General features: G+C 45.0%; 1 protein-coding gene across 14 annotated transcripts in view; it reads right to left on the bottom strand.

Moving 5' to 3' along the window:
- Positions 1-22,296, bottom strand: part of KIF1B (kinesin family member 1B) — a 277,895-nt gene that overhangs the window by 220,362 nt on the left and 35,237 nt on the right. For all 14 annotated transcript variants that reach the window (XM_073603542.1, XM_073603543.1, XM_073603544.1 and 11 more), the window contains exon 2: positions 5,069-5,257. In XM_073603542.1, coding sequence (XP_073459643.1) covers positions 5,069-5,174 — 106 coding nt within the window. In that variant the 5' untranslated portion in view covers positions 5,175-5,257. The remainder of the gene's footprint in view (positions 1-5,068; positions 5,258-22,296) is intronic.

The raw sequence follows: 22,296 nt of genomic DNA, 5'->3' as shown, positions 1-22,296 counted from the left end.
CTGTAAAAAAATAAGTGTGAAATACCAGACTCCGGTGGGTGTAACAAGATGTCCGCTTGCCGCCTTCTCACGCTATCCTTACTGCGGAGGAGTGCGGGGTGTAGCAAGATGGCGGCGTCGGAACGTCACTTCCGTTACAAAATCTAACGGGTCGCCTAATCTGACGAAACATGGGCAGGGTGCTGTACACAGCTTCCTGAAAACATCACAGCACCCTGGCCTTAGTAATCCTCTCAAGAGCCCTCAGCTCTGATGTAAGCAGTGGGCTGGATCTTGGGAGGAGTTATGCAAATATCAAAAAATATCTTTATGGGTGGATCTCAGTCTGGAGGAGTGGGTGTTCCTAGACAGGCGACATTTGCATGCACACCACCCTAGGTAACGCCCACATGTGATGCTGGGCATCTATGATTGGAAGAACTGAAATCTAAAGAATAAAATGATCAGGTGGGGGGGGTGGGGGGGTGGAGGAGAATTCTGGATGCCCACCAACCAGGATATGAGGCAAGGTCTTGTCAGACTTGCTGCAATTTCTAATGCACATTGTAAGAAGCTCACAGTGTGCAGTGAAATCAGAAAGACAAGAGAGGAGCCAGTACAGCTGTGTAAGGTTTGAAGGTGAGGCTGGATTTAAGCTTTAAAGCCAAATACAGAGAACCCTCCCGGAAAGTAAGTCTCTCCTCTCCTTTCTCTCAGCAGCCCGGTGTTGAAAGATTTGAGAACATCTGCCGAAGAGCTGCACGGCCGCCCCTACCCTTCCCTTGAGCTGGGCTCTCTCCCACATTCTTTCCTTACTGTGCTATGAGCTGGAAATAGCTTGAAAAACACTCAGAATCACATGCCGGATGATACGCCATTGTACTCATTCACTTGGACACTCTGTAAATATTTCCTTTTCAGCCAATCCCGGCCTGTCTGTGAAATTCATCTCCTGTCAGCCACTGGAATACAACGCACGCTGCGCTCTCTTCTCATATAATCCGGTGGATCCAAGGAGCGCGGTGACATGGGAACAGAGGAGAAGACATGAAGGTACACGCCGCTCCCACTACCAGTGCTTTACTGACACTTAAAGGGTAACACCACAATCGAGAAAAAAAAAATTAGCAAATAAAAAATAAATAAATATTACGTATACAATTGCTACACAAGTCATATTGTAATTGAATGTAATTAAAAATGTATTTTCCTTTCCAATCTGCAGCTCTGTTATTTTCTGTAAAATGCAATATGGCAACCTGGAGGTGTTCTGTACACAGATGATAAATAGAGCACCACTCCCCCCCCTAGAAATTTCATTTCCTGCTTGTGTGATTGGCTCACTGATTTTCCAAGAAGTCTGCACTGAGACAAAAATGATTTTTGGTATCCCCTGCAACAATGTCATTTTTGGTGAGATACTCCCAAAAGGAAAATCACATCTTAGGGGATGCAGACCATCGCCACTCTCCTCAAAGCCCTGCAGATGCAGCAGCTGAATGATAGTTATAAAATCACTCCCATTAGATTCACTGTGCCCATGGACACAGACAAACAGCTATTCCTTCAGAATAACAAAAGGTAGGAATCTGAAACAAAGGTTGTTAAAATCCATGCAATGTACATAAATCACCCAGAGGGAAGGATTTTTTCCTTAACAAAATTAGAGTTACTATTTAAAGTGTTACTATACCCAGTTCACCCCCCCCCCCCCCCCACACACACCACAGTGTCCACCCAAAAATGGAACTTCCGCTTTAAGGGAAGGTGAACCCCTGACACTGACATGCCACATTTGGCATGTCATATTTTTTTTGGGGGGGGGGGGGGGGGAGCTCCCACTTCCTTCCAGGCACCGTCGCGCCAGAAGTAAGTTCACCTCTCCCCCCTCCCTCTCGGCAATCATTTGGGACACATCACAGGTCCCAGATGATTGCCCAGCCAGTCACATCGTGCAGCGCGGCTCGCACATACGCAGTGCGTGCCCAGTTGTGAAGCCACAGTCGGGCGCCCACAGTGACAAAGCCGGCGCCGCAGAGAGGAGGGGGAGACGAGCGGGGCTTCGTTCCCCCCCGCATCGCTGGACCCTGGGACAGGTAAGTGTCCAATTATCAGCAGCTGCAGTATTTGTAGCTGCTGACTTTTCTTCTTTTTTTTTTTTAGTCGGAACTCCGCTTTAGAAATACTGACACTATATACCTTTTTGGATGATCTGTACACAAAAGTTACATCATAAACTGCACAGTTTCTCCAGTGCTGAGAGATCAGGTAGGAGAAGATTTCCACTTCAGCCTGTATACACGCCCACTTGTGTGATGTCAATATCATGTGACCTGGCTAGCTCTGAGAATAAGAAACTGTTCTCTCCAGCATAAAAGACAACTGAGCATGTGCAGGTCGACTATCCTGCCTGTGTAGACAGTGCAGGGGGGGGGGGGGGGGGATCTGTGCATACAGGATCAAGCAGCCTTTACACAATGCAGAGGATTAACCCCTTAGGTTCCACAGTGAGTATAACAAGCATGCTATGCTGCATATACAGACTGATTTTACTGTTGGGGGTTTAGTAACACTTTAAGTTCACCTGAATCAAGTATATTCCGCCTATTAACTCAGCAGGATCTAGAGCAGGGGTCTCAAACTGGCAGCCCTCCAGCTGTTGCAAAACTACAAGTCCCATCATGCCTCTGCCTGTGGGAGTTATGCTTGTAACTATCAGCTTTGCAATGCCTCATGGGACTTTCATAACAGCTGGAGGGCCGCCAGTTTGAGACCCCTAGTGACAGTATTAACAGCAAGCAGCAGCGCACTCCGCAGCACATGTTCACACCACGCATGCGTTATGCACACGATGCCAAGCGCTGTGTGGTGTGAACGTGCACTTATCTTAAAAGGACCCTCCAAAGTTCTTTGACTCCCGAATGATTAGGTTCACACTACAACCCACAAATGAACCGCACCGCATTTCTGTGCAATTCACATGTGATTTAGTGAGATTTTGAATGGGCTCAAATCGAACTGAAATCACACCAACAAAGTGCAGGCACCTTTTTCGGAGCCGCACTGCAACCGCATCACATGGTAGCCTTGTATCATGCGATTCGGTGTGGGCCAAACGCACTGCGTTTGCGATCCTTTTGGGGTGATGTTATTTTTGCATTGACACCCGCAGCAGATCGTAAACACAACGTTGCAATGTGAAATGTGCAGGGATTGCTGCGTTTACCACTAAAGATCCACTGAAATTTTGGTGGCCGAAATATATCGGCCAAAAATTTGTGTTTTTTGTGCTTATGGTTTGTCATAGGTCATGTGACTCAAAAACAGCATTAAAAACTTAACACGGGTGTGTTATTGATGCGTTTTCAATGCATTTCAATGGGAGGTGCAGTCTTGGAGTTTTTTTTTTTTTTTTAACTGACCAAAAAAAGCAGCAAGCAAGATTTTTAACACCACAATGGAAGCGCAACGGACCAGTGTGAAGACATCCATAGAATTTAAAGGGATGCATTTTTTTTTTAGCTTTTCTTGCGCTAAAGGTGCCAATAATGGGCAACGATAAATTCATATTCATTTAAATTGATGCTATTAATTAAAAAGTCCAATATAATACAATTATATATAAAAATATATCTATTTTTTAAAAACTGTAATTTTTTGTTTCGGTCAGTTGCATCCTGCATTTTTTGTTTAGGTACCAAAATTGCCATTCGGTGCACCTCTACTTACCACTACTACTTAAACCAAGGCTTAGGGCTGGTTCATACTAGGAACTGCAAGGGAATGTGCAATTCACACGCAGTTCTGTGCAGTGCCTTCATTATGAATTGGCTGAAATCGCACCACACCAAAAGTAGTGCATGCACTACTTTTGGAAACGCACTGCAACCGAATCATATGGTACCTTTGTACCATTCGATCCGATGCAGGCAAACGCACTGTGTTTGCGACCTGCTTTTGGGGCGTCATTAGCTTATTGCTGACACCCGCTGCAGATTGCAAATCAAGTGCGTTTTGATCGTGGTGCGGAAAACGTGCACTGAATGCTGGTTTCCTGTACCGTGTTCTGGTATGAACCAGCCCTAGGGTTGGGTTCACACCTATGCGAATTGGAGGTGGGTTTCCCCACCTCCAATTCACCTGACAGGAGATTGTGACCGGCTCTCTATGGAGCCGGCTCACATATCTTCACTGCGACTGTGGAGCGGCTAGCACAGGAATGCTGTGCGTCTTTGGCTTCGTCAAGGCCGAATTCAGGCAAAAATTTGTCACTGAAACAGAACAGGGATACACTGGACCCCCTGCTGCATCGGTATTAGGTGTGAACTCAGCCTCAGAGATGGGCAGTGGTTGAGCAGTTTTGCAAAAGTAGACACTAGTCAGGGCTGACATTAGTCTACAAAATCTGTGGGTTGTCAGCCCACAACAGGACTTAGGAGCGGGGTGTATTTTTGGCAGCTTTACAGGTATTTTGCTGTGCTTGCAGTGTTTTTAAAAAGAGATAGAATATGTGGAAGTGTTCATGTATTGCAGAGATGTACTGCATGTGTGTGTTTTCTTTTTAATTTGCCATGATGGGCGATTAAAATTTTAACTGGCTAGTAAAAATATAAATCTCCTGCACTAAAAATACTCCCCAAGAAAACAAAATGACAAAGCAAACCATTCACGATCACAAAATCACTTAGAGCATCACCACTGTCAGACAATAATCAGAATCCCTTTTTCTGATTCTGATTGGTTGCTATGGGCAACACAGATGTTTTATTTCTTAAGCCTCTTTCATTCAGGAAGACCTACAGCAAATCGGGAGTAAAGAGGAAGAAAAGTGTATTCAGAGAGGACAGAATGAGAACTCAGCAGCAGATGCGGCCTGCATACTGAGCACAGGACTGAGATGCACTTTACAGCACTTTTACAGACAGACGCAGGGTACGGCTGAAAGCCTTTGTTCCTGCATCTTAACAATAAATTCTGAGGGCATCTTTAATGTCAGCGTGCCCCGCCTGCCCCCGGGGGACCCAGCAGATGAAGTCATCTCAGCTATGTCTAGGAAATAAAACAAGGGGTGGAGGGATGAACTACTTACTGGTTGAGTTGCCTTGCATCTGGATGATGCATTTTGAGTCCTTGCTGAGCTCCCTGGAATTGAAAGGTCGAACCCGCACAGCCACTTTCACGGAGGCGCCCGACATGGCGGTCAGCGGGAGGGATGTGCCAATTATACAGACTAATGAATAGAAGTTCTGGAGGGGGTGATAGGCTTCAGGTCCTCATTCTGTAGAAAGAAAGAACATAAGGTAAATACATTATCCACACACAGTATTATATATAGATATATATGAGAGAGAGAGAGAGAGAGAGAGAGAGAGAGAGAGAGAGAGAGAGAGAGAGAGAGAGAGAGAGAGAGAGAGAGAGAGAGAGAGAGAGAGAGAGAGAGAGAGAGAGAGAGATAGAGATAGAGATAGAGAGATATATATATAGAGATATATATAGAGATAGAGAGATATATAGAGAGATATATAGAGAGATGGAGAGATAGAGAGATTAAAAACTTTTTTTTGCTAGAAAATTACTTAGAACCCCCAAACATTAAACATTTTTTTCTAACACCCTAGAGAATAAAATAATAAAATGGCGGTCATTGCAATACTTTCTGTCACACCATATTTGTGCAGCGACCTTACAAGTGCACTTTTTTTGGAAAAAATAGTGAGAGAATATATATATATATATCTCTCAGAGGTTATATAGCCTTATCTCATCAGCTGACACAGAAAATGACATTGTTATTTGGCTATTAAGCAACCGGGGCAAAAAAGTCAACATTGGGGTGTTAAGAAAACACCAGCAATACAGACATCCCCTGTCTGGTAATCCTTAACAATACAACGGTCATGTTCTATGGCACCATTCAAAATATCACCAGCAAATTGAAAATGGATTGGATCCTGAAATTCTGATAAATCTATTTCTTGTAGCAGCTTCAAGAGTGCCTGTCATCAACTTAAAAAATTGCAGGTAAACGTGAAATTATTAGGTAACCGCATACTCCCTCTACTCCTCACGTTGGTCTCCCTAGATCAGGTAGGATTCATCCCCGGACGCAAAGCTAGGGATTATACCCTGAAGGCCATCAGCGTACACCACTGGCTGTCCTCATCCGCCAGACCGGGGTTTTTTCCTGTCCCTCGATGCCTTGAAAGGCGTTCAACAGAGTGGCATGGGACTATATGGCAGAAGTTTTACAAATAAATGGGATTTCGAGATCGCATGCGTCAATACATCTTTGCTCTTTACTCGTCCCCAACAGCGAGAATCAGGGTCAATGGTCACTTGTCGGACGCCTTCTCCATGTCGCATGGAACTCGACAGGGATGTCCTTTATCCCCTTATCATATTCATACTCACGCTGGAGCCTATACTCCACAGGCTTAGGGCTAACCCAAACATCAAAGGGGCTGAAATTAATGATAAACAATACAAACTGGGCGGCGTACGCGGATGACATCCTTTTATTCCTCACAGACCCCATTACCACAATTCCTAACCTCTTAAAAGATTTCTCCCTCTTCAAATCCCTCTCCAATCTCCAAATTAATTTCACAAAAGTCAGGGCCCTCAACGTTTCCTTACCCGCCTCCACAGTGGCTCTATGCCAAGCCAACTTCCCTGTTGGGTGGGATGCACATGCTATTACCTATCTAGGCATTCAACTACCAGTTAAACTAGATGATCTTTATTCCAGAAACTTCATCCCCATTCTTAAAACTGTACAAAAGGACCTTCAAGACTGGAACAAGGGCACATTTTCTTGGTTCGGGAGAGCAGTGATCATAAAAATGAACATACTCCCCAGACTTCTCTATCAGTTACAGACTGTTCCGATTAAATTAGCTCTTTCATTTTTTGCTACATACAAACAGCTATGCCTAAAATTTCTCTGGGCTGATAAACATCCGCGCGTGAGATGGAAGAAACTAGTGACGCCTATGCTGAAGGGAGGAATCGGCCTCCCTGACATACAAAAGTACTACTGGTCGTGTCATCTGGCCAGAATTGTAGATTGGCACCTACACAATAGGACTAAAGCCTGGATTGGCCTCGAGGAGGCGTTCTCCCTATTGCCAATCCACCATCTCCCAAGGATAAGCCCTCAAGGGACCCCGAGGGAGGGTAAAACTAATCCTCTAATTGGCCCTACGCTACAGATCTTTCGTACAGTTTGTAAGAGACTGAGTATTGCCCCCTCACCCAGACCCCAATCCGGACTTTGCCCCGGGTATCATGCACCCTGACACGAACAGCACACACGCAAACCTTTCAGTCAGAGCAGAATCCTTCTTTGACAAAGGGAAGCTGATATCCTTCCAAACCCTCTCTTCCAGACTCTCTGACGCGGACATCCCTTTCTTCAATTTCCTTCAGATAAGGCACTTCCTACTTAGCTCCACTCCGCATTCGCAGTGCTGCAGAGCTCAAACACCTTTTGAAGCCATATGCAATAGATCTGAACCCCAAAGACATGTAATATCAGATATGTACTACTTATTGTTTGCTAAGGCCTCTGCCAAAGATAATGTGACCAGCCAAAAATGGAAAAGAGAATTGGCTACTGATTTACCACAGGAGGAGTGGGACCATATCTTTACCCATATACACAAAGGGTCCTCGAATGTCACCGCACAGGAAAATGAATTTAAAATATACTCCAGGTGGTACAGGACCCCCGACAGAATACATAAATTCCACCCCAGCATCCCCTCACTATGTTGGAGATGCAACACCGCCCACGGATCACTACTACACATCTGGTGGGAATGTCCCCAAATCCAACTCTAATGGAAAGGGTTACATCGTCTTAGCTCACAAATCACAACCTACACCCCAGACTTTACCCCAGATCAATACCTACTCCACCATACATCCATTCCCCAATCGGCCTACAAAAAGTCTCTCACCCTACACCTCATAAACGCAGCAAAACTATGCATACCCATTCATTGGAAGACTAACTCGCCCCCCAGATCACTACTACACATCTGGTGGGAATGCCCCCAAATCCAACTCTAATGGAAAGGGGTACATCGTCTTACCTCCCAAATCACAACCTACACCCCAGACTTTAGCCCAACTCAATACCTACTCCACCATACATCCATTCCCCAATCAGCCTTCAAAAAGTCTCTCACCCTACACCTCATAAAACGCAGCAAAGCTATGTATACCCGTTCACTGGAAGACTGCGCCCCCCCCCCCCCAGTACTTCCGACAGGCTCCATAGAGTAGGAAAAATAGCTGAGATGGAAGACCTAATTCATCAGGCACGGGATACCCCAGCTAAGTTCCATAAAAAAATGGGCCTGTTGGCTTCACTTTAAGGAATCGACAGAATACCGCAACATCCTAACCGGATCTTCATAGCTTGACCTGGGAGGGCAGGACTTGATACCCAACACGCAAGCCGGACAATTACCTTTGGATACACCCCCTCCCCTCACCCCCTTTTCCATTACTTACTTTCCCCCATATCCATTCACTAGGCTCACAGACAGATTCTAAAACTCAACGACTAGGAACCCATATAAACTCCAACATAGACTAGAATAGGAATTTGGCCATTACACCAAGAATCCAAAGTAGTATTTGGATCTGTCCACGAAATCTAAAACGTTCTGTAGCGAACATTCCATAACCGGGAAACCGGCAAGACAGCAAATGCAAACTAGACAGGTAACGTTGCCACCCACGCATGGTTAGTTCACGACAGGGGTGTGTGGGTGACGGGGTGATATACCCGGTCTCACGGTGGAATTTACAGTACAATCCCACAAAGATTTCACCAGGAAATTCATACATGCCCTTCTAATTCCAAGACCTACTACAGTTTTAAGTGTTCTACTTGATTTATGTGATTAAGAACTTGATTTTTTTGCACTTTAAATGTATCTCAATGATAACGTATTTCAAGTGTGTAATGTCATTTGGCTCAATGTCTAATTTCATGTACCATGCAGATGCTTTAATAAAAACATTGGGAAAAAAAAAAAAAATTGCAGGTAAAAGCAAAGAAAAAAAAAAAAAATCAAGCATTTTAAATTCTTACTTGCAGTGTTTATGTCATAAATAATTGTTTTAAGTATTTGCAATAAGCCTTTGAACTTGCTAGAAAATGTGATCTCTCCAGTAAGAGTTGATTCCCCAGCACAAAACCCTCCTTCCTTGTACTTCATAACCCTCCCCTCTCTTCTGGGAGTGTCCAATTACTGTCTGTGCTGACCCAGCTCCTCCACGCACCCTCCTCTCACCTCCCAACATAACCTTTTAGAAAAAGCCAGGGGAGGTGCAAAAGGAAAATTCTATAGTTTCAGATATGAGTTACATAGTCTGGTTGAAAAAAGACACAAGTCCATCTAGTTCAACCAATAAAAAAAAAAAAAATATCATACAATCCCATATACACAATCCTATACCCACAGTTGATCCAGAGGAAGGCGAAAAACCCCAGCAAAGCATTCTCCAATTTGCTACAGCAGGGGGAAAAAAATCCTCCTGATCCCCCGAGAGGCAATCGGCTATATTTCCTGGATCAACTTTTCCTATAAATGTCAGTATCCAGTTATAGTGCCTTGAAAAAGTATGCATACCCCTTGAAATTTTCCACATTTTGTCACGTTACAACCAAAAACGTGAGCTAGACCAACAAAGTGTGGCACATAATTGTGAAGTAGAAGGGAAATGATAAATGGTTTTCAAATTTTTTTACAAAAAAATATCTGAAAAGTGTGGGGTACATTTGTATAGCGCCCCCCGGAGTCAATACTTTGTAGAACCGCCTTTCACTGCAATTACAGCTGCAAGTCTTTTTGGGGATGTCTCTACCATCTTTGCACATCTAGAGAGGGACATTTTTGCCCATTCTTCTTTGTAAAATATCTCAAGTTCTGTCAGATTGGATGGAGAGCATCTTTTCAAGTCTTGCCACAGATTCTCAATTGGATTCAGGTCTGGACTTTGACAGGTCCAATCTAACACATGAATATGCTTTGATCTAAACCATTCAATGCAGTACTTTTTTTAGCGCACAAACCGCAGCAACGCAGTGTGGTGAACTGGGTAGATAGAAAGACCTGGCCTTTTCCCTTGTCATGTGGTGGGACTGATCTGGAATACCTGCCCAACGCAGTCCCACTGCATCTGCTGTGAACTTAGCCTAAATTAGTCCTAAAAAAAAGGCACCAAAAGCGCACTGCAAAATGTGCCATAAGCACATAACAAATGCATGTAAATGCGCATGCAGAACTGCATACTGAATGTGGGAAATGTGGAGTATAAAGGGTTAGTTCACCTTTATCAAAAAAACTGCTTATGCAAAGAAGTGGTTTCTGTAGATAAAAACAAACTGTGCAGCTTTGACTAAAGTGTAATAATGCCTCTGCTGCAGGTGTAGGCCATTTACGTACCTCAAGAAGCCTGACTGGAATATTCCTAGGACGTTGCTAGGATGTTGCTACGTGAGACCTAGTCATTACTGCCCACCTCCTCCATCACAGGAGCGAGATTTTCCACCGATTTAAACCCTCTCACATACGTTTTCTCTTCCCTGATACAGTAGCTCTGAGCTCAGCATCTGAGAGCTCACTCTTGTGATGGTGGAGGTGATCAGTAATAACTAGGCCTCACTTAGCAACGTTCTGAGAGTATTCCAATCAGGCTTCATGAGGTACATAAATGGCCTCCACCTATAGCAAGGGCATTATTCAACTTTAGTCAGAGCTGCACAGTTTGTTTTACCTGCAGATTCCCTTTATGTGCATAGGTAGTTTTTTGGTAAAGGTGAACTAACCTTTTAGCCCGGGTTTACATTGATGTGGTGCAGGACACCGCATGTAATTTGCACTGGAGTCACAGCACATTCCTGTGCGAATTACATGCAGTGTTTCTGGGGTGCGATTTGAGCCATGGATTTGTATGGCTCAAATCGCACCGCTTTTGCCCCAAACTCGTGTAGGACTCTTTTTTTGTACGCACCAGAATCGGATCGCATGGGTGTGAACATCCGATTCTGATAATCACACTGCGTTTTCACTCTGCAATCAGCTCGCATTAAGGGCCGGTTCACACTGCTGCAAATTCTATTGCGAATTTGAGCCGTTGCGATCGCTCAAATTCGTAAGTCTTTTAAATAACATCGTTTTTAATTAGTGTCGTTCACATCAATGCGTTGCGAATGTAAGCTGCGTACAAAAAGGGTCCTGTGCGCGTTCGATCCATGTGTGATGCGAATTCAATGCAATATTTGCCGTAGAATCGCCGTAGATTCACCAGAACACAAAGAATTCGGAACGAAAATTTGCAACGCAATCAGATCAATTTCGCGAAAAATTTGCACCGCAGCAGTGTGAACCGGCCCCTACAGGTTGTGATTTTGATGCGGAATCCGCAGCAAATTTGCTGTCAATTCGCACCGAAATCTAGTGTGTGAACTGAGGCTCAAAGAGAACTGTGTTCTAATTCTTACGCCTCATTCAGCCACCACGGTATCGGTAAAAACTGAATCTGGTCACTACAAGTAATGGTTCGTCCTTCCCGATAAATGAGACCGAATGTTTTCAGGCCAAACAGCTCATAAGTAGCAGTACAGACGGAATCCTGACTGAAGGGGCACTAGGCCCAACCTCACCCACCTCAGCCATTTTGTTTTGCAGCACTGACTCAAACGCTGGCAGCAGGCCAAAAATGATTTTAGGGAATCGCTTCATGTATATAACCCACAAATGATGTAATCACTGGTGAGGAATAAATCACTTCCCTTTATGCTGAAAAAACCTGCAGCATGTTCTTCAAAAGCAGGCCGGCCTGAGGGGGCCATGTGTGTGTCTGAGGAGAGCTCTGAGGAGATTTTGAGGTCTGAAAAACGTGGCGCAAATCAGCAGTCTTCCTTCATAATAAAACCTCTTCCTCAGAACGTATCCTCACAGCAGGCCAAAATATGAAAGCTCGGCTGTAAGTGATTGTAAGATTCTCTTCAGAAATAGTACAAAAGAAGGAAATGAGTAAAAATCCTCTCAGATTTCAGCTGTGGCAGCCATTTTGTTGGATAAACTGTTATGAATAAAAATCAGGAGTTCCCCTCACAGGGAATGGGATCCCGGTTGTCCTGTTGACCAAAGTGGACCGGCATCAAAGAAACAAGTCTGAGGGCCAGTTCACACCACATGCAGTCCAGTGCATTTTCTTTTCTGCATCAGAAACGCATGGATAGCAGGTTATATGGTTTCCAATGGCATAGTCCACCCCAGTGCGGTCAGTTCCAGTTCCAGAGAAAAAAGTAGTCTGTGCTGCATTTTCCTGCACTGGAACACGTTAAAATGCATCAAACACGCACTGGAACGCACACAAACTCATCAAAAATGCACCAGAATGCACATATCCCCATTGAACGTTAGGGGAAAAAAAAAAAAAAGGGAAAATTGCATCAAAAACACACATGCAGAAATCAATCCGGAACGCATTTGGACTGCATTTCCATGCTGTGAACTAGCCCTTATTCCTTGTGCTGTATCGTGGTGGCCAAACACGCTTTTATTTTATTATCCAATCAATATCCAATTTGAACAAAAGATCGAATGTGCAAAAAAATTAAATAGCCATAACCTACCTTCTGATTGGTTTAGACCCAATGTCAAATGGATAAGAACAAAGTAAGCCCATTGGCCAGGGTGGAATGTTATCAATTGTTTTGTATCAAACGGCAGCACTGAGATACGTTGTTCATGAATATGATCGTCTTTGAGGACAGGTTCACACCTATGCAAATTGGATGCGGGTGAATTGCATCCAATTTGCATAGCAGGAGAATGTGACTGGCTCCATATGGAGCCGGTTCACATATCTCCGTTGCGGCTGCGGAGCGCACCGAACAGTCTTTGGTTCCGTTTCAGGGCCGAATTCAGGCATAGATTGGGCCCTGATTCGTCCCCGAAACAGGGAACAGGGACACACAGCGCTCCTGTGCGATCCGCAGCCGGTTCCAGTGTGAACCCGACCTCAATCAATCAGATTACATGGTGGAAACAGATATGTGTTTGGTAACCTACAATCATAAATTGTGATCGAGTCCTAACTATCAATTGGATACCACTTCTCCTACGTGTGACATATCGACCGAATGGGTTGTCAACTATAGATTGATTATTCCTATCAGAGATCGATCATGTATGGCCACTATTAAAGCGGAGTTCCACCCAAAAATGGATCCTCCGTTTATCTGCTTACTCCCCCCCCTCCGGTGCCACATTTCAGAGGGGGAACGGGTACTTGTTTTTGACAGGTACCCTTCCCCACTTCTATGAGATTGTGCCGTCCCCAAGAAGTTGCCCCCCCCTCCTTCCTCCACCGCTGGGCCAATTAGAAAGCACAGTGTGCTTTGCGGATGCGCAGTAGGGAACTGGCTGTGAAGCCAAAAAGCTTCACTGCCGCTTTCCCTTACAATGAATGGCGGCGGTTGCACCCAAGAGCCAATCCGAAAATCAGCTGGGGTGCAGACTTTGCAGGCTCCCTTGACAGGTAAGTGTCCATATATTAAAAAAGTCAGCAGCTACAGTATTTTTAGTTGCTGACTTTTAAAATTTTTTTTTTTTCCCCAGGCAGAACACCTCTTTAAAGTAACAAAATGGCTTCCTTGGCTTCCTGTCAGATGCACTTAAAGCAGAGCTCCAACTCCCCCTCCAAAAATTAAAACTCAGCAGCTACAAATACTGTAGCTGCTGACTTTTAATATTAGGACACTTACCTGTCCAGAGATCCCACGATGTCAGCACCCCAGCTGATTTTCCGATCGGCTCTCAAGTGCTGCCACCACCATGCGTGGAAAGGGAAAACAGCCGTGAAGCCTTTCGTGCATGCACGAAGCGCGCTGCCCTTTCTAACCGGTGGAGGAAGGAGGTTTGCTTATGCGCATTTAAGTCTATAGGGACGCATCAGTTGCATGGACATAACCAATCATCCTAAAGTGACATGCATGCAGGCGAGTGGCCCTGAATACACACTGTCTGGGATTAGGTGTCCATGCAGCCGCTGCATCCCCATACACTTAAATGGGCTGTTTTTTTGCACAGCACCTAGCGGCCCCAGCCGCATAAACAAATGGCCAATTCACGTTGTCCGTGCCCCAGGGCCCAAATAAATGAAGCTTTAGTGAGTTGGGGTGCTATTAATACACCGCAATGGTGCAAACAAATTTCATCACAATGGTGCAAGTGTGCTGCATCACAATAATACGCACATTACTACATTTGATTCCGCAACACATAGGTGTAAGTTAGCCCCCATGGGACAGACAGTTCACAATACCAGTGTCTGCCATGTGACTAGAGCCAAAGTAATCAAGGACCAATCGTAAGCCATAATTACTGCGTACGCCCTGCCGCTTGTCAGACAATTCTTCAGTTCACACCCAAAAAGAAAAAGATTATATGATGGGAAGAGACTAGTAATCATCTTAATATTATGTCAGGTCTGCAGAAATAACAAACCTGCATCCAAATCTGAAAATCCGACCAAACGCTGGACTGTCTACAACCAAACAAGAGGGAAGGACGACCGATGGGCCTAGAAACCACACAGGCTCTAGTCTTATCCTGCACTGAGAAAATGATCACCATCAGATGCCCAACTGGGGGCGCAAAGAAAAGGCCCCTGCTGTGTCATAAATGGGTGTGGCGAGTTTAAGGGGTGTGCTTTAAAATGGGGACCCCCACAAAAAAGTAAAAAAAAAAAAAAAAAAGAGACATGTAGATGACATAGGAAGTTGTGCAGTGTACTTAGTGAATAGGGACAGAAGCCAAGAATCACTTCCGGGATGCAAGAAAAACCTTACCATGCAGTGTCCATGCAAAACTAATAACAGATACTGAAAATTACACCCGGCATACAGGACAAGGGAAGAGGTACTGTGCAGAGCTCATACATACAGAATAAGAATAGATACTGAGAATTACACCCATGACCCGGCATACAGGACAAGAGAAGGAGGTACTGTGCAGAGCCCATACATACAGAATAAGAACAGATACTGAGAATTACACCCGACATAAAGTACAGGAGAAGTGGTACTGTGCAGAGTCCATACATACAGAATAAGAACAGATACTGAGAATTACACCCAACATACAGGACAAGGAATAGTGGTACTGACCTCAACCCGACAGAACACCTTTGGGATGAATTAGAGCTGAGACTGTGAGCCAGGCCTTCTCATCCAACATCAGTGCCTGACCTCACAAATGCGCTTCTGGAAGAATGGTCAAACATTCCCATAGACACACTCCTAAACCTTGTGGACAGCCTTCCCAGAAGAGTTGAAGTTGCAAAGGGTGGGCCAACTCCATATTGAACCCTACGGACTAAGACTGGGATGTCATTAAAGTTCGTGTGCATGTAAAGGCAGGTGTCCCAATACTTTTGACAATATAGCGTGTGTGTGAATACTTGTGGTCCAATAATACAAAAAACGAGACTCCACCCGTCTGACACGCTAATAAATCCACCACTAAGACACTAATAAAATGTCACCGCGGCTTCATAACATGATCAGGTGTCACCGCACAAGTCAGAGGAGCATTTATTATTCATACATGTGACTCCGCACACCGGAACTAACAGGCAGATTCTGCAGTGACTGTCATGTCATATATTATGGATGAGCAGAGGAGAATGACCCATATTTCCTCTTTCTGGGGACACAATACAGATACCGGTCCCCCGATTTCTCCATCAGATCATACAGACAGAATACAGATACCAGTCCCCCGATTTCTCCATCAGATCATACAGACAGAATACAGATACCGGTCCCCCGATTTCTCCATCAGATCATACAGACAGAATACAGATACCGGTCCCCCGATTTCTCCATCAGATCATACAGACAGAATACAGATACCGGTCCCCCGATTTCTCCATCAGATCAGACAGAAAGAATACAGATACCGGTCCCCCGATTTCTCCATCAGATCATACAGACAGAATACAGATCCCCCGATTTCTCCATCAGATCAGACAGAAAGAATACAGATACCGGTCCCCCGATTTCTCCATCAGATCAGACAGAATACAGATACCGGTCCCCCGATTTCTCCATTAGATCATAAAGACAGAATACAGATACCGGTCCCCCGATTTCTCCATCAGATCATACAGACAGAATACAGATACCGGTCCCCCGATTTCACCATCAGATCATACAGACAGAATACAGATACCGGTCCCCCGATTTCTCCATCAGATCAGACAGAATACAGATACCGGTCCCCCGATTTCTCCATCAGATCATACAGAATACAGATACCGGTCCCCCGATTTCACCATCAGATCATAAAGACAGAATACAGATACCGGTCCCTCGATTTCTCCATCAGATCAGACAGAATACAGATACCGGTCCCCCGATTTCTCCATCAGATCATAAAGACAGAATACAGATACCGGTCCCCCGATTTCACCATCAGATCATACAGACAGAATACAGATACCGGTCCCCCGATTTCTCCATCAGATCATAAAGACAGAATACAGATACCGGTCCCCCGATTTCACCATCAGATCATAAAGACAGAATACAGATACCGGTCCCTCGATTTCTCCATCAGATCAGACAGAATACAGATACCGGTCCCCCGATTTCTCCATCAGATCATAAAGACAGAATACAGATACCGGTCCCCCGATTTCTCCATCAGATCAGACAGAAAGAATACAGATACCGGTCCCCCGATTTCTCCATCAGATCATACAGACAGAATACAGATACCGGTCCCCCGATTTCTCCATCAGATCATAAAGACAGAATACAGATACCGGTCCCCCGATTTCTCCATCAGATCATAAAGACAGAATACAGATACCGGTCCCCCGATTTCTCCATCAGATCATAAAGACAGAATACAGATACCGGTCCCCCGATTTCACCATCAGATCATAAAGACAGAATACAGATACCGGTCCCCCGATTTCTCCATCAGATCAGACAGAATACAGATACCGGTCCCCCGATTTCTCCATTAGATCATAAAGACAGAATACAGATACCGGTCCCCCGATTTCTCCATCAGATCATACAGACAGAATACAGATACCGGTCCCCCGATTTCACCATCAGATCATACAGACAGAATACAGATACCGGTCCCCCGATTTCTCCATCAGATCAGACAGAATACAGATACCGGTCCCCCGATTTCTCCATCAGATCATACAGAATACAGATACCGGTCCCCCGATTTCACCATCAGATCATAAAGACAGAATACAGATACCGGTCCCTCGATTTCTCCATCAGATCAGACAGAATACAGATACCGGTCCCCCGATTTCTCCATCAGATCATAAAGACAGAATACAGATACCGGTCCCTCGATTTCACCATCAGATCATAAAGACAGACTACAGATACCGGTCCCCCGATTTCTCCATCAGATCATAAAGACAGAATACAGATACCGGTCCCCCGATTTCTCCATCAGATCATAAAGACAGAATACAGATACCGGTCCCCCGATTTCTCCATCAGATCATAAAGACAGAATACAGATACCGGTCCCCCGATTTCACCATCAGATCATAAAGACAGAATACAGATACCGGTCCCCCGATTTCTCCATCAGATCAGACAGAATACAGATACCGGTCCCCCGATTTCTCCATCAGATCATACAGACAGAATACAGATACCGGTCCCCCGATTTCACCATCAGATCATACAGACAGAATACAGATACCGGTCCCCCGATTTCTCCATCAGATCATACAGAATACAGATACCGGTCCCCCGATTTCTCCATCAGATCAGACAGAATACAGATACCGGTCCCCCGATTTCTCCATCAGATCATAAAGACAGAATACAGATACCGGTCCCTCGATTTCTCCATCAGATCAGACAGAATACAGATACCGGTCCCCCGATTTCTCCATCAGATCATAAAGACAGAATACAGATACCGGTCCCCCGATTTCACCATCAGATCATAAAGACAGAATACAGATACCGGTCCCTCGATTTCACCATCACATCATACAGACAGAATACAGATACCGGTCCCCCGATTTCTCCATCAGATCATAAAGACAGAATACAGATACCGGTCCCCCGATTTCTCCATCAGATCATAAAGACAGAATACAGATACCGGTCCCCCGATTTCACCATCAGATCATACAGACAGAATACAGATACCGGTCCCCCGATTTCTCCATCAGATCATAAAGACAGAATACAGATACCGGTCCCTCGATTTCACCATCACATCATACAGACAGAATACAGATACCGGTCCCCCGATTTCTCCATCAGATCATAAAGACAGAATACAGATACCGGTCCCCCGATTTCTCCATCAGATCATACAGACAGAATACAGATACCGGTCCCTCGATTTCTCCATCAGATCATACAGACAGAATACAGATACCGGTCCCCCGATTTCTCCATCAGATCATACAGACAGAATACAGATCAAGGTCCCCCGATTTCTCCATCAGATCATACAGACAGAATACAGATACCGGTCCCCCGATTTCTCCATCAGATCATACAGACAGAATACAGATACCGGTCCCCCGATTTCTCCATCAGATCATACAGACAGAATACAGATACCGGTCCCCCGATTTCTCCATCAGATCATACAGACAGAATACAGATCCCCCGATTTCTCCATCTGATACCTGTGCCGTTCCTTCAGAGTCATGCTGTAAAATGTGATGCATACTAGCACACTGTGGCGAACTGCCCAGGGCCCAATTTTTTTTTTTTTGCGGTTTACTACCGCTTTAAGGAGATTCCCCCTATTTGTCCTGTTTACCAATACTATTGAAAGTATAAGAAAATCCCAAATTTTGGGTTGTCCCCAGAAAATGAATAGAGGGGAAAACTTTCTAATGGGGACACCAATTCTAATGACCTGGGGGACCCCAAGGAATTCCCTTAATTTGCAGTGATTTCCTCTCACTTCCTGTTTGGCTAAGGGACAGGAATTAAAGTTAAATCTCCGCAATGGGACACAGATGGCAAAAAAAAAAAAAATATCTTACAGGGGTTATAACCCTCTCTTCCTCTATCCAAAATAAAAAAATAAACAAAAAAAATGTTTTGCCCATAAGGATTATAGTGTGGTTTAGCAGGGTTAACGTTTTGCTGTGTGCGTCACTTCCAGTTGAGAGGTGATATATGCAGGCGGTGTTGGGCCTCAAGGTCTCTCTTTTCGATCCAGTGGGAAGTTGGGTGCAGGACCACCTCTGTGAGACGTAATCGCTTTACCAAGTTGGGGTGACCCCAAGCGGAATACATTTTGGCCTAAATTTAAGACAAATTACTTTTTTGCAAAATTTTATAACAGAGACTAAGTAAAACAGTTTTGCTTTAAAAATTATCAGTCTTTTTTGCTTTGTTTAGCAAAAAATAAAAACCCAAGGAGGTGATTAAATACCACTAAAAGACAGCTCTATTTGTGTGAAAAAAAATGATAAAAATTTCATATGGGTACAGTGTAGCATGACTGTGCAATTGTCAATGTGACAGCGCTGAAAGCTGAAAACTGGTCTGGGCAGGAAGGGGGTAAAAGTGCCCTGTACTGAATTGAAGTGGTTAAACTACCTTGTGGGGTACACAGATCAAGTTTTTCTTAAAAAAAGGTACAGGACATAACAGCACAGCCCTAGCGCAGCATTTATGGTCTGGAACAGCTGGAAAATGTCCCGACCGCATGAACTTGTACTGTTTTGTAACTTTTTGGAATTGTATGAACTAAATTTGTTAACTGCCGGTGAAGTAATCTGCCTGATTTGAAATGTCCGATATGAAGGAGAATAGGAGTGTGCTCTTATAAGAATGTCAACAAGAAATGGAGAATAATGCTTCTGGGTAGTGAAGAGTGGAAAGTAAAGGGAAGGAGAAATCAGCTCAGGAGAGGAGGTGGTGGTGACCGGTGAAGGTGGTGGTGACCGGTGAAGGTGGTGGAGACCGGTGAAGGTGGTGGAGACCGGTGAAGGTGGTGGAGACCGGTGAAGGTGGTGGAGACCGGTGAAGGTGGTGGAGACCGGTGAAGGTGGTGGAGACCGGTGAAGGTGGTGGAGACCGGTGAAGGTGGTGGAGACCGGTGAAGGTGGTGGAGACCGGTGAAGGTGGTGGAGACCGGTGAAGGTGGTGGAGACCGGTGAAGGTGGTGGTGACCGGTGAAGGTGGTGGTGACCGGTGAAGGTGGTGGTGACCGGTGAAGGTGGTGGAGACCGGTGAAGGTGGTGGAGACCGGTGAAGGTGGTGGAGACCGGTGAAGGTGGTGGAGACCGGTGATGGAGGTTTGCCCTTCTTAGCAGCAGGGTCCCTATATTACAGCTTACTTTGTAACAGAACCCTCCTAAGGACTGGGCCTTGACCATGGTATGCAAGGCCTTGAAAAACATACACCAGCTTCCTTCCATACCTTTGGGTGGTACAGTAAAGTCTACCGTGTAACGTGTAGACGTGAACTGGTGGAGACAATCTGCGCTCAACACCGTACCTCTCGAAAACGTCTCTGTAGTCAGTTCTGGTGTTCTATCGAATAGTGCCCTCCGTCGAAAAATGCCCGCACATAGGCAGTACGGAAGGCCACTCCAGCTGACTTTCCGATCAGCTGGCATGATGTTACCATAGCGCATGCGCACATCGTAGGAGGCATTTTTCAACGGGAGATACCATTTGACTGTCAGAATTGAAAGCTACGCAAACAGCGGAGGGAGACCGTAGTGGTCAGATTGTGCCTCGCTGTTGCAGGGCGGGTTTGCAACACACACACAAAACCCGCCCTTCAACACACCCACAACCCATAGCTTTGCATAGCTTTCAATTTTCCTTGTCAAATGGTATCTCCTGTCGAAAAATGCCTCCTATGATGTGCGCATGCGCTATGGTGACGTCACGCCAGCTGATCGGGAAATCAGCTTGAGCGGCCTTCCGTACTGCGCATGCGCAGGCACTTTTCAACGGAGGGCACTATTCGATAGAACACAACCCGCCCTGCAACAGCGAGGCTCAATCTGACAACTACGGTCTCCCTCTGCTGTTTGCATAGCTTTCAATTCTACCTGTCACATGACATCTTCCATCGAAAAATACCTCCAATGATGTGCGCATGCGCTATGGTGGCGTCACGCCAGCTGATCGGCAAATCACCTGGAGTGGCCTTCCGTACTGCGCATGCGCGGGCACTTTTCGACAGAGGGCACTATTCGATAGAACACCAGGACAGGCGTCACTGGCAAGTGAAAAGACGTTATCCTTCTAGTGTGTTACCAGGTATGAAAGTTTGGCCTCCAGCCATGAGGGGCACTACCGCTCACAGGAAAGCAATACCATCGTGCTAACGCTTGGCAGTAGTAATTACAGGTCATGCAGTTCTCATATGCTAACAGACAGAATATGGAAACCAGTTCCCTGGTTTCTCCATCAGATCCCAGAGTCCGTTCTTCAATGTTCACAATCTCAAAGTTTCTATTTTCTGTCTGTGCCTCTCAGCCACGTCTCTCTATCTTCATCAGGATTCGATTTCCTGTGTCCTGGGACACGGCTGCTCTCTGGATAGAACAGATCATCTGGATTTTATTCTGGGGTGACCTGGAAAACTTGCAGCTGTATAGGACATGACATTATCGCTATATAGGAATATCTCATGACATTATCTTTAGAGGCCATAGACGAGACATTCCTGTAACTGTCTACAGCAGAGGGAACCAGTCCCCACCACCCAATACAATAATATTATATAATATAATACGAGGGGCCTTCAAAAAGCTTGCGCACGTTTTTTTATATATAATAGAGTTAAAAAAAAAGTGCAGAAACTTTTAGAAGAACCCTCGTATAATATAATAATAATACTGTCTGCTATAATCCAAGATAAAGCTACATGGATATTAATAAGAACATGTAGATGAAAGAAAGCCGGCAGCTTGTTCTTACGCAATGAATGAGTTTATTAATCCAGGTGTGGCACAAAATAATACAGGGCTTATGCGTTTTGGCATGCAGCCTAAATCATAGCCATGATTAAGGCTACATGCCGAAACGCGTAAGCCCTGTATTATTTTGTACCAGCCCTGGATTAATAATCTCATTCACTGCGGAAGATCGAGCTGCCGGCTTGGTTTCATCTACATGTTTACTCCAGTGCTAGGAGGACACTACAAGCCAGTGCACCGACTGCTCACCACCTCTGGGAATTACTACAGGTGTTTTCTACTATACTTAACTGCTTCCCACCGGCGTAATTGAAAAAT

The sequence above is a fragment of the Aquarana catesbeiana genome, linkage group LG10, assembly GCF_042186555.1.
Source record: "Aquarana catesbeiana isolate 2022-GZ linkage group LG10, ASM4218655v1, whole genome shotgun sequence".
Classification (NCBI taxonomy): domain Eukaryota; kingdom Metazoa; phylum Chordata; class Amphibia; order Anura; family Ranidae; genus Aquarana; species Aquarana catesbeiana.
Note: the sequence above shows the minus strand (reverse complement) of the source record. Positions and strands in the feature narration are given on the sequence as shown.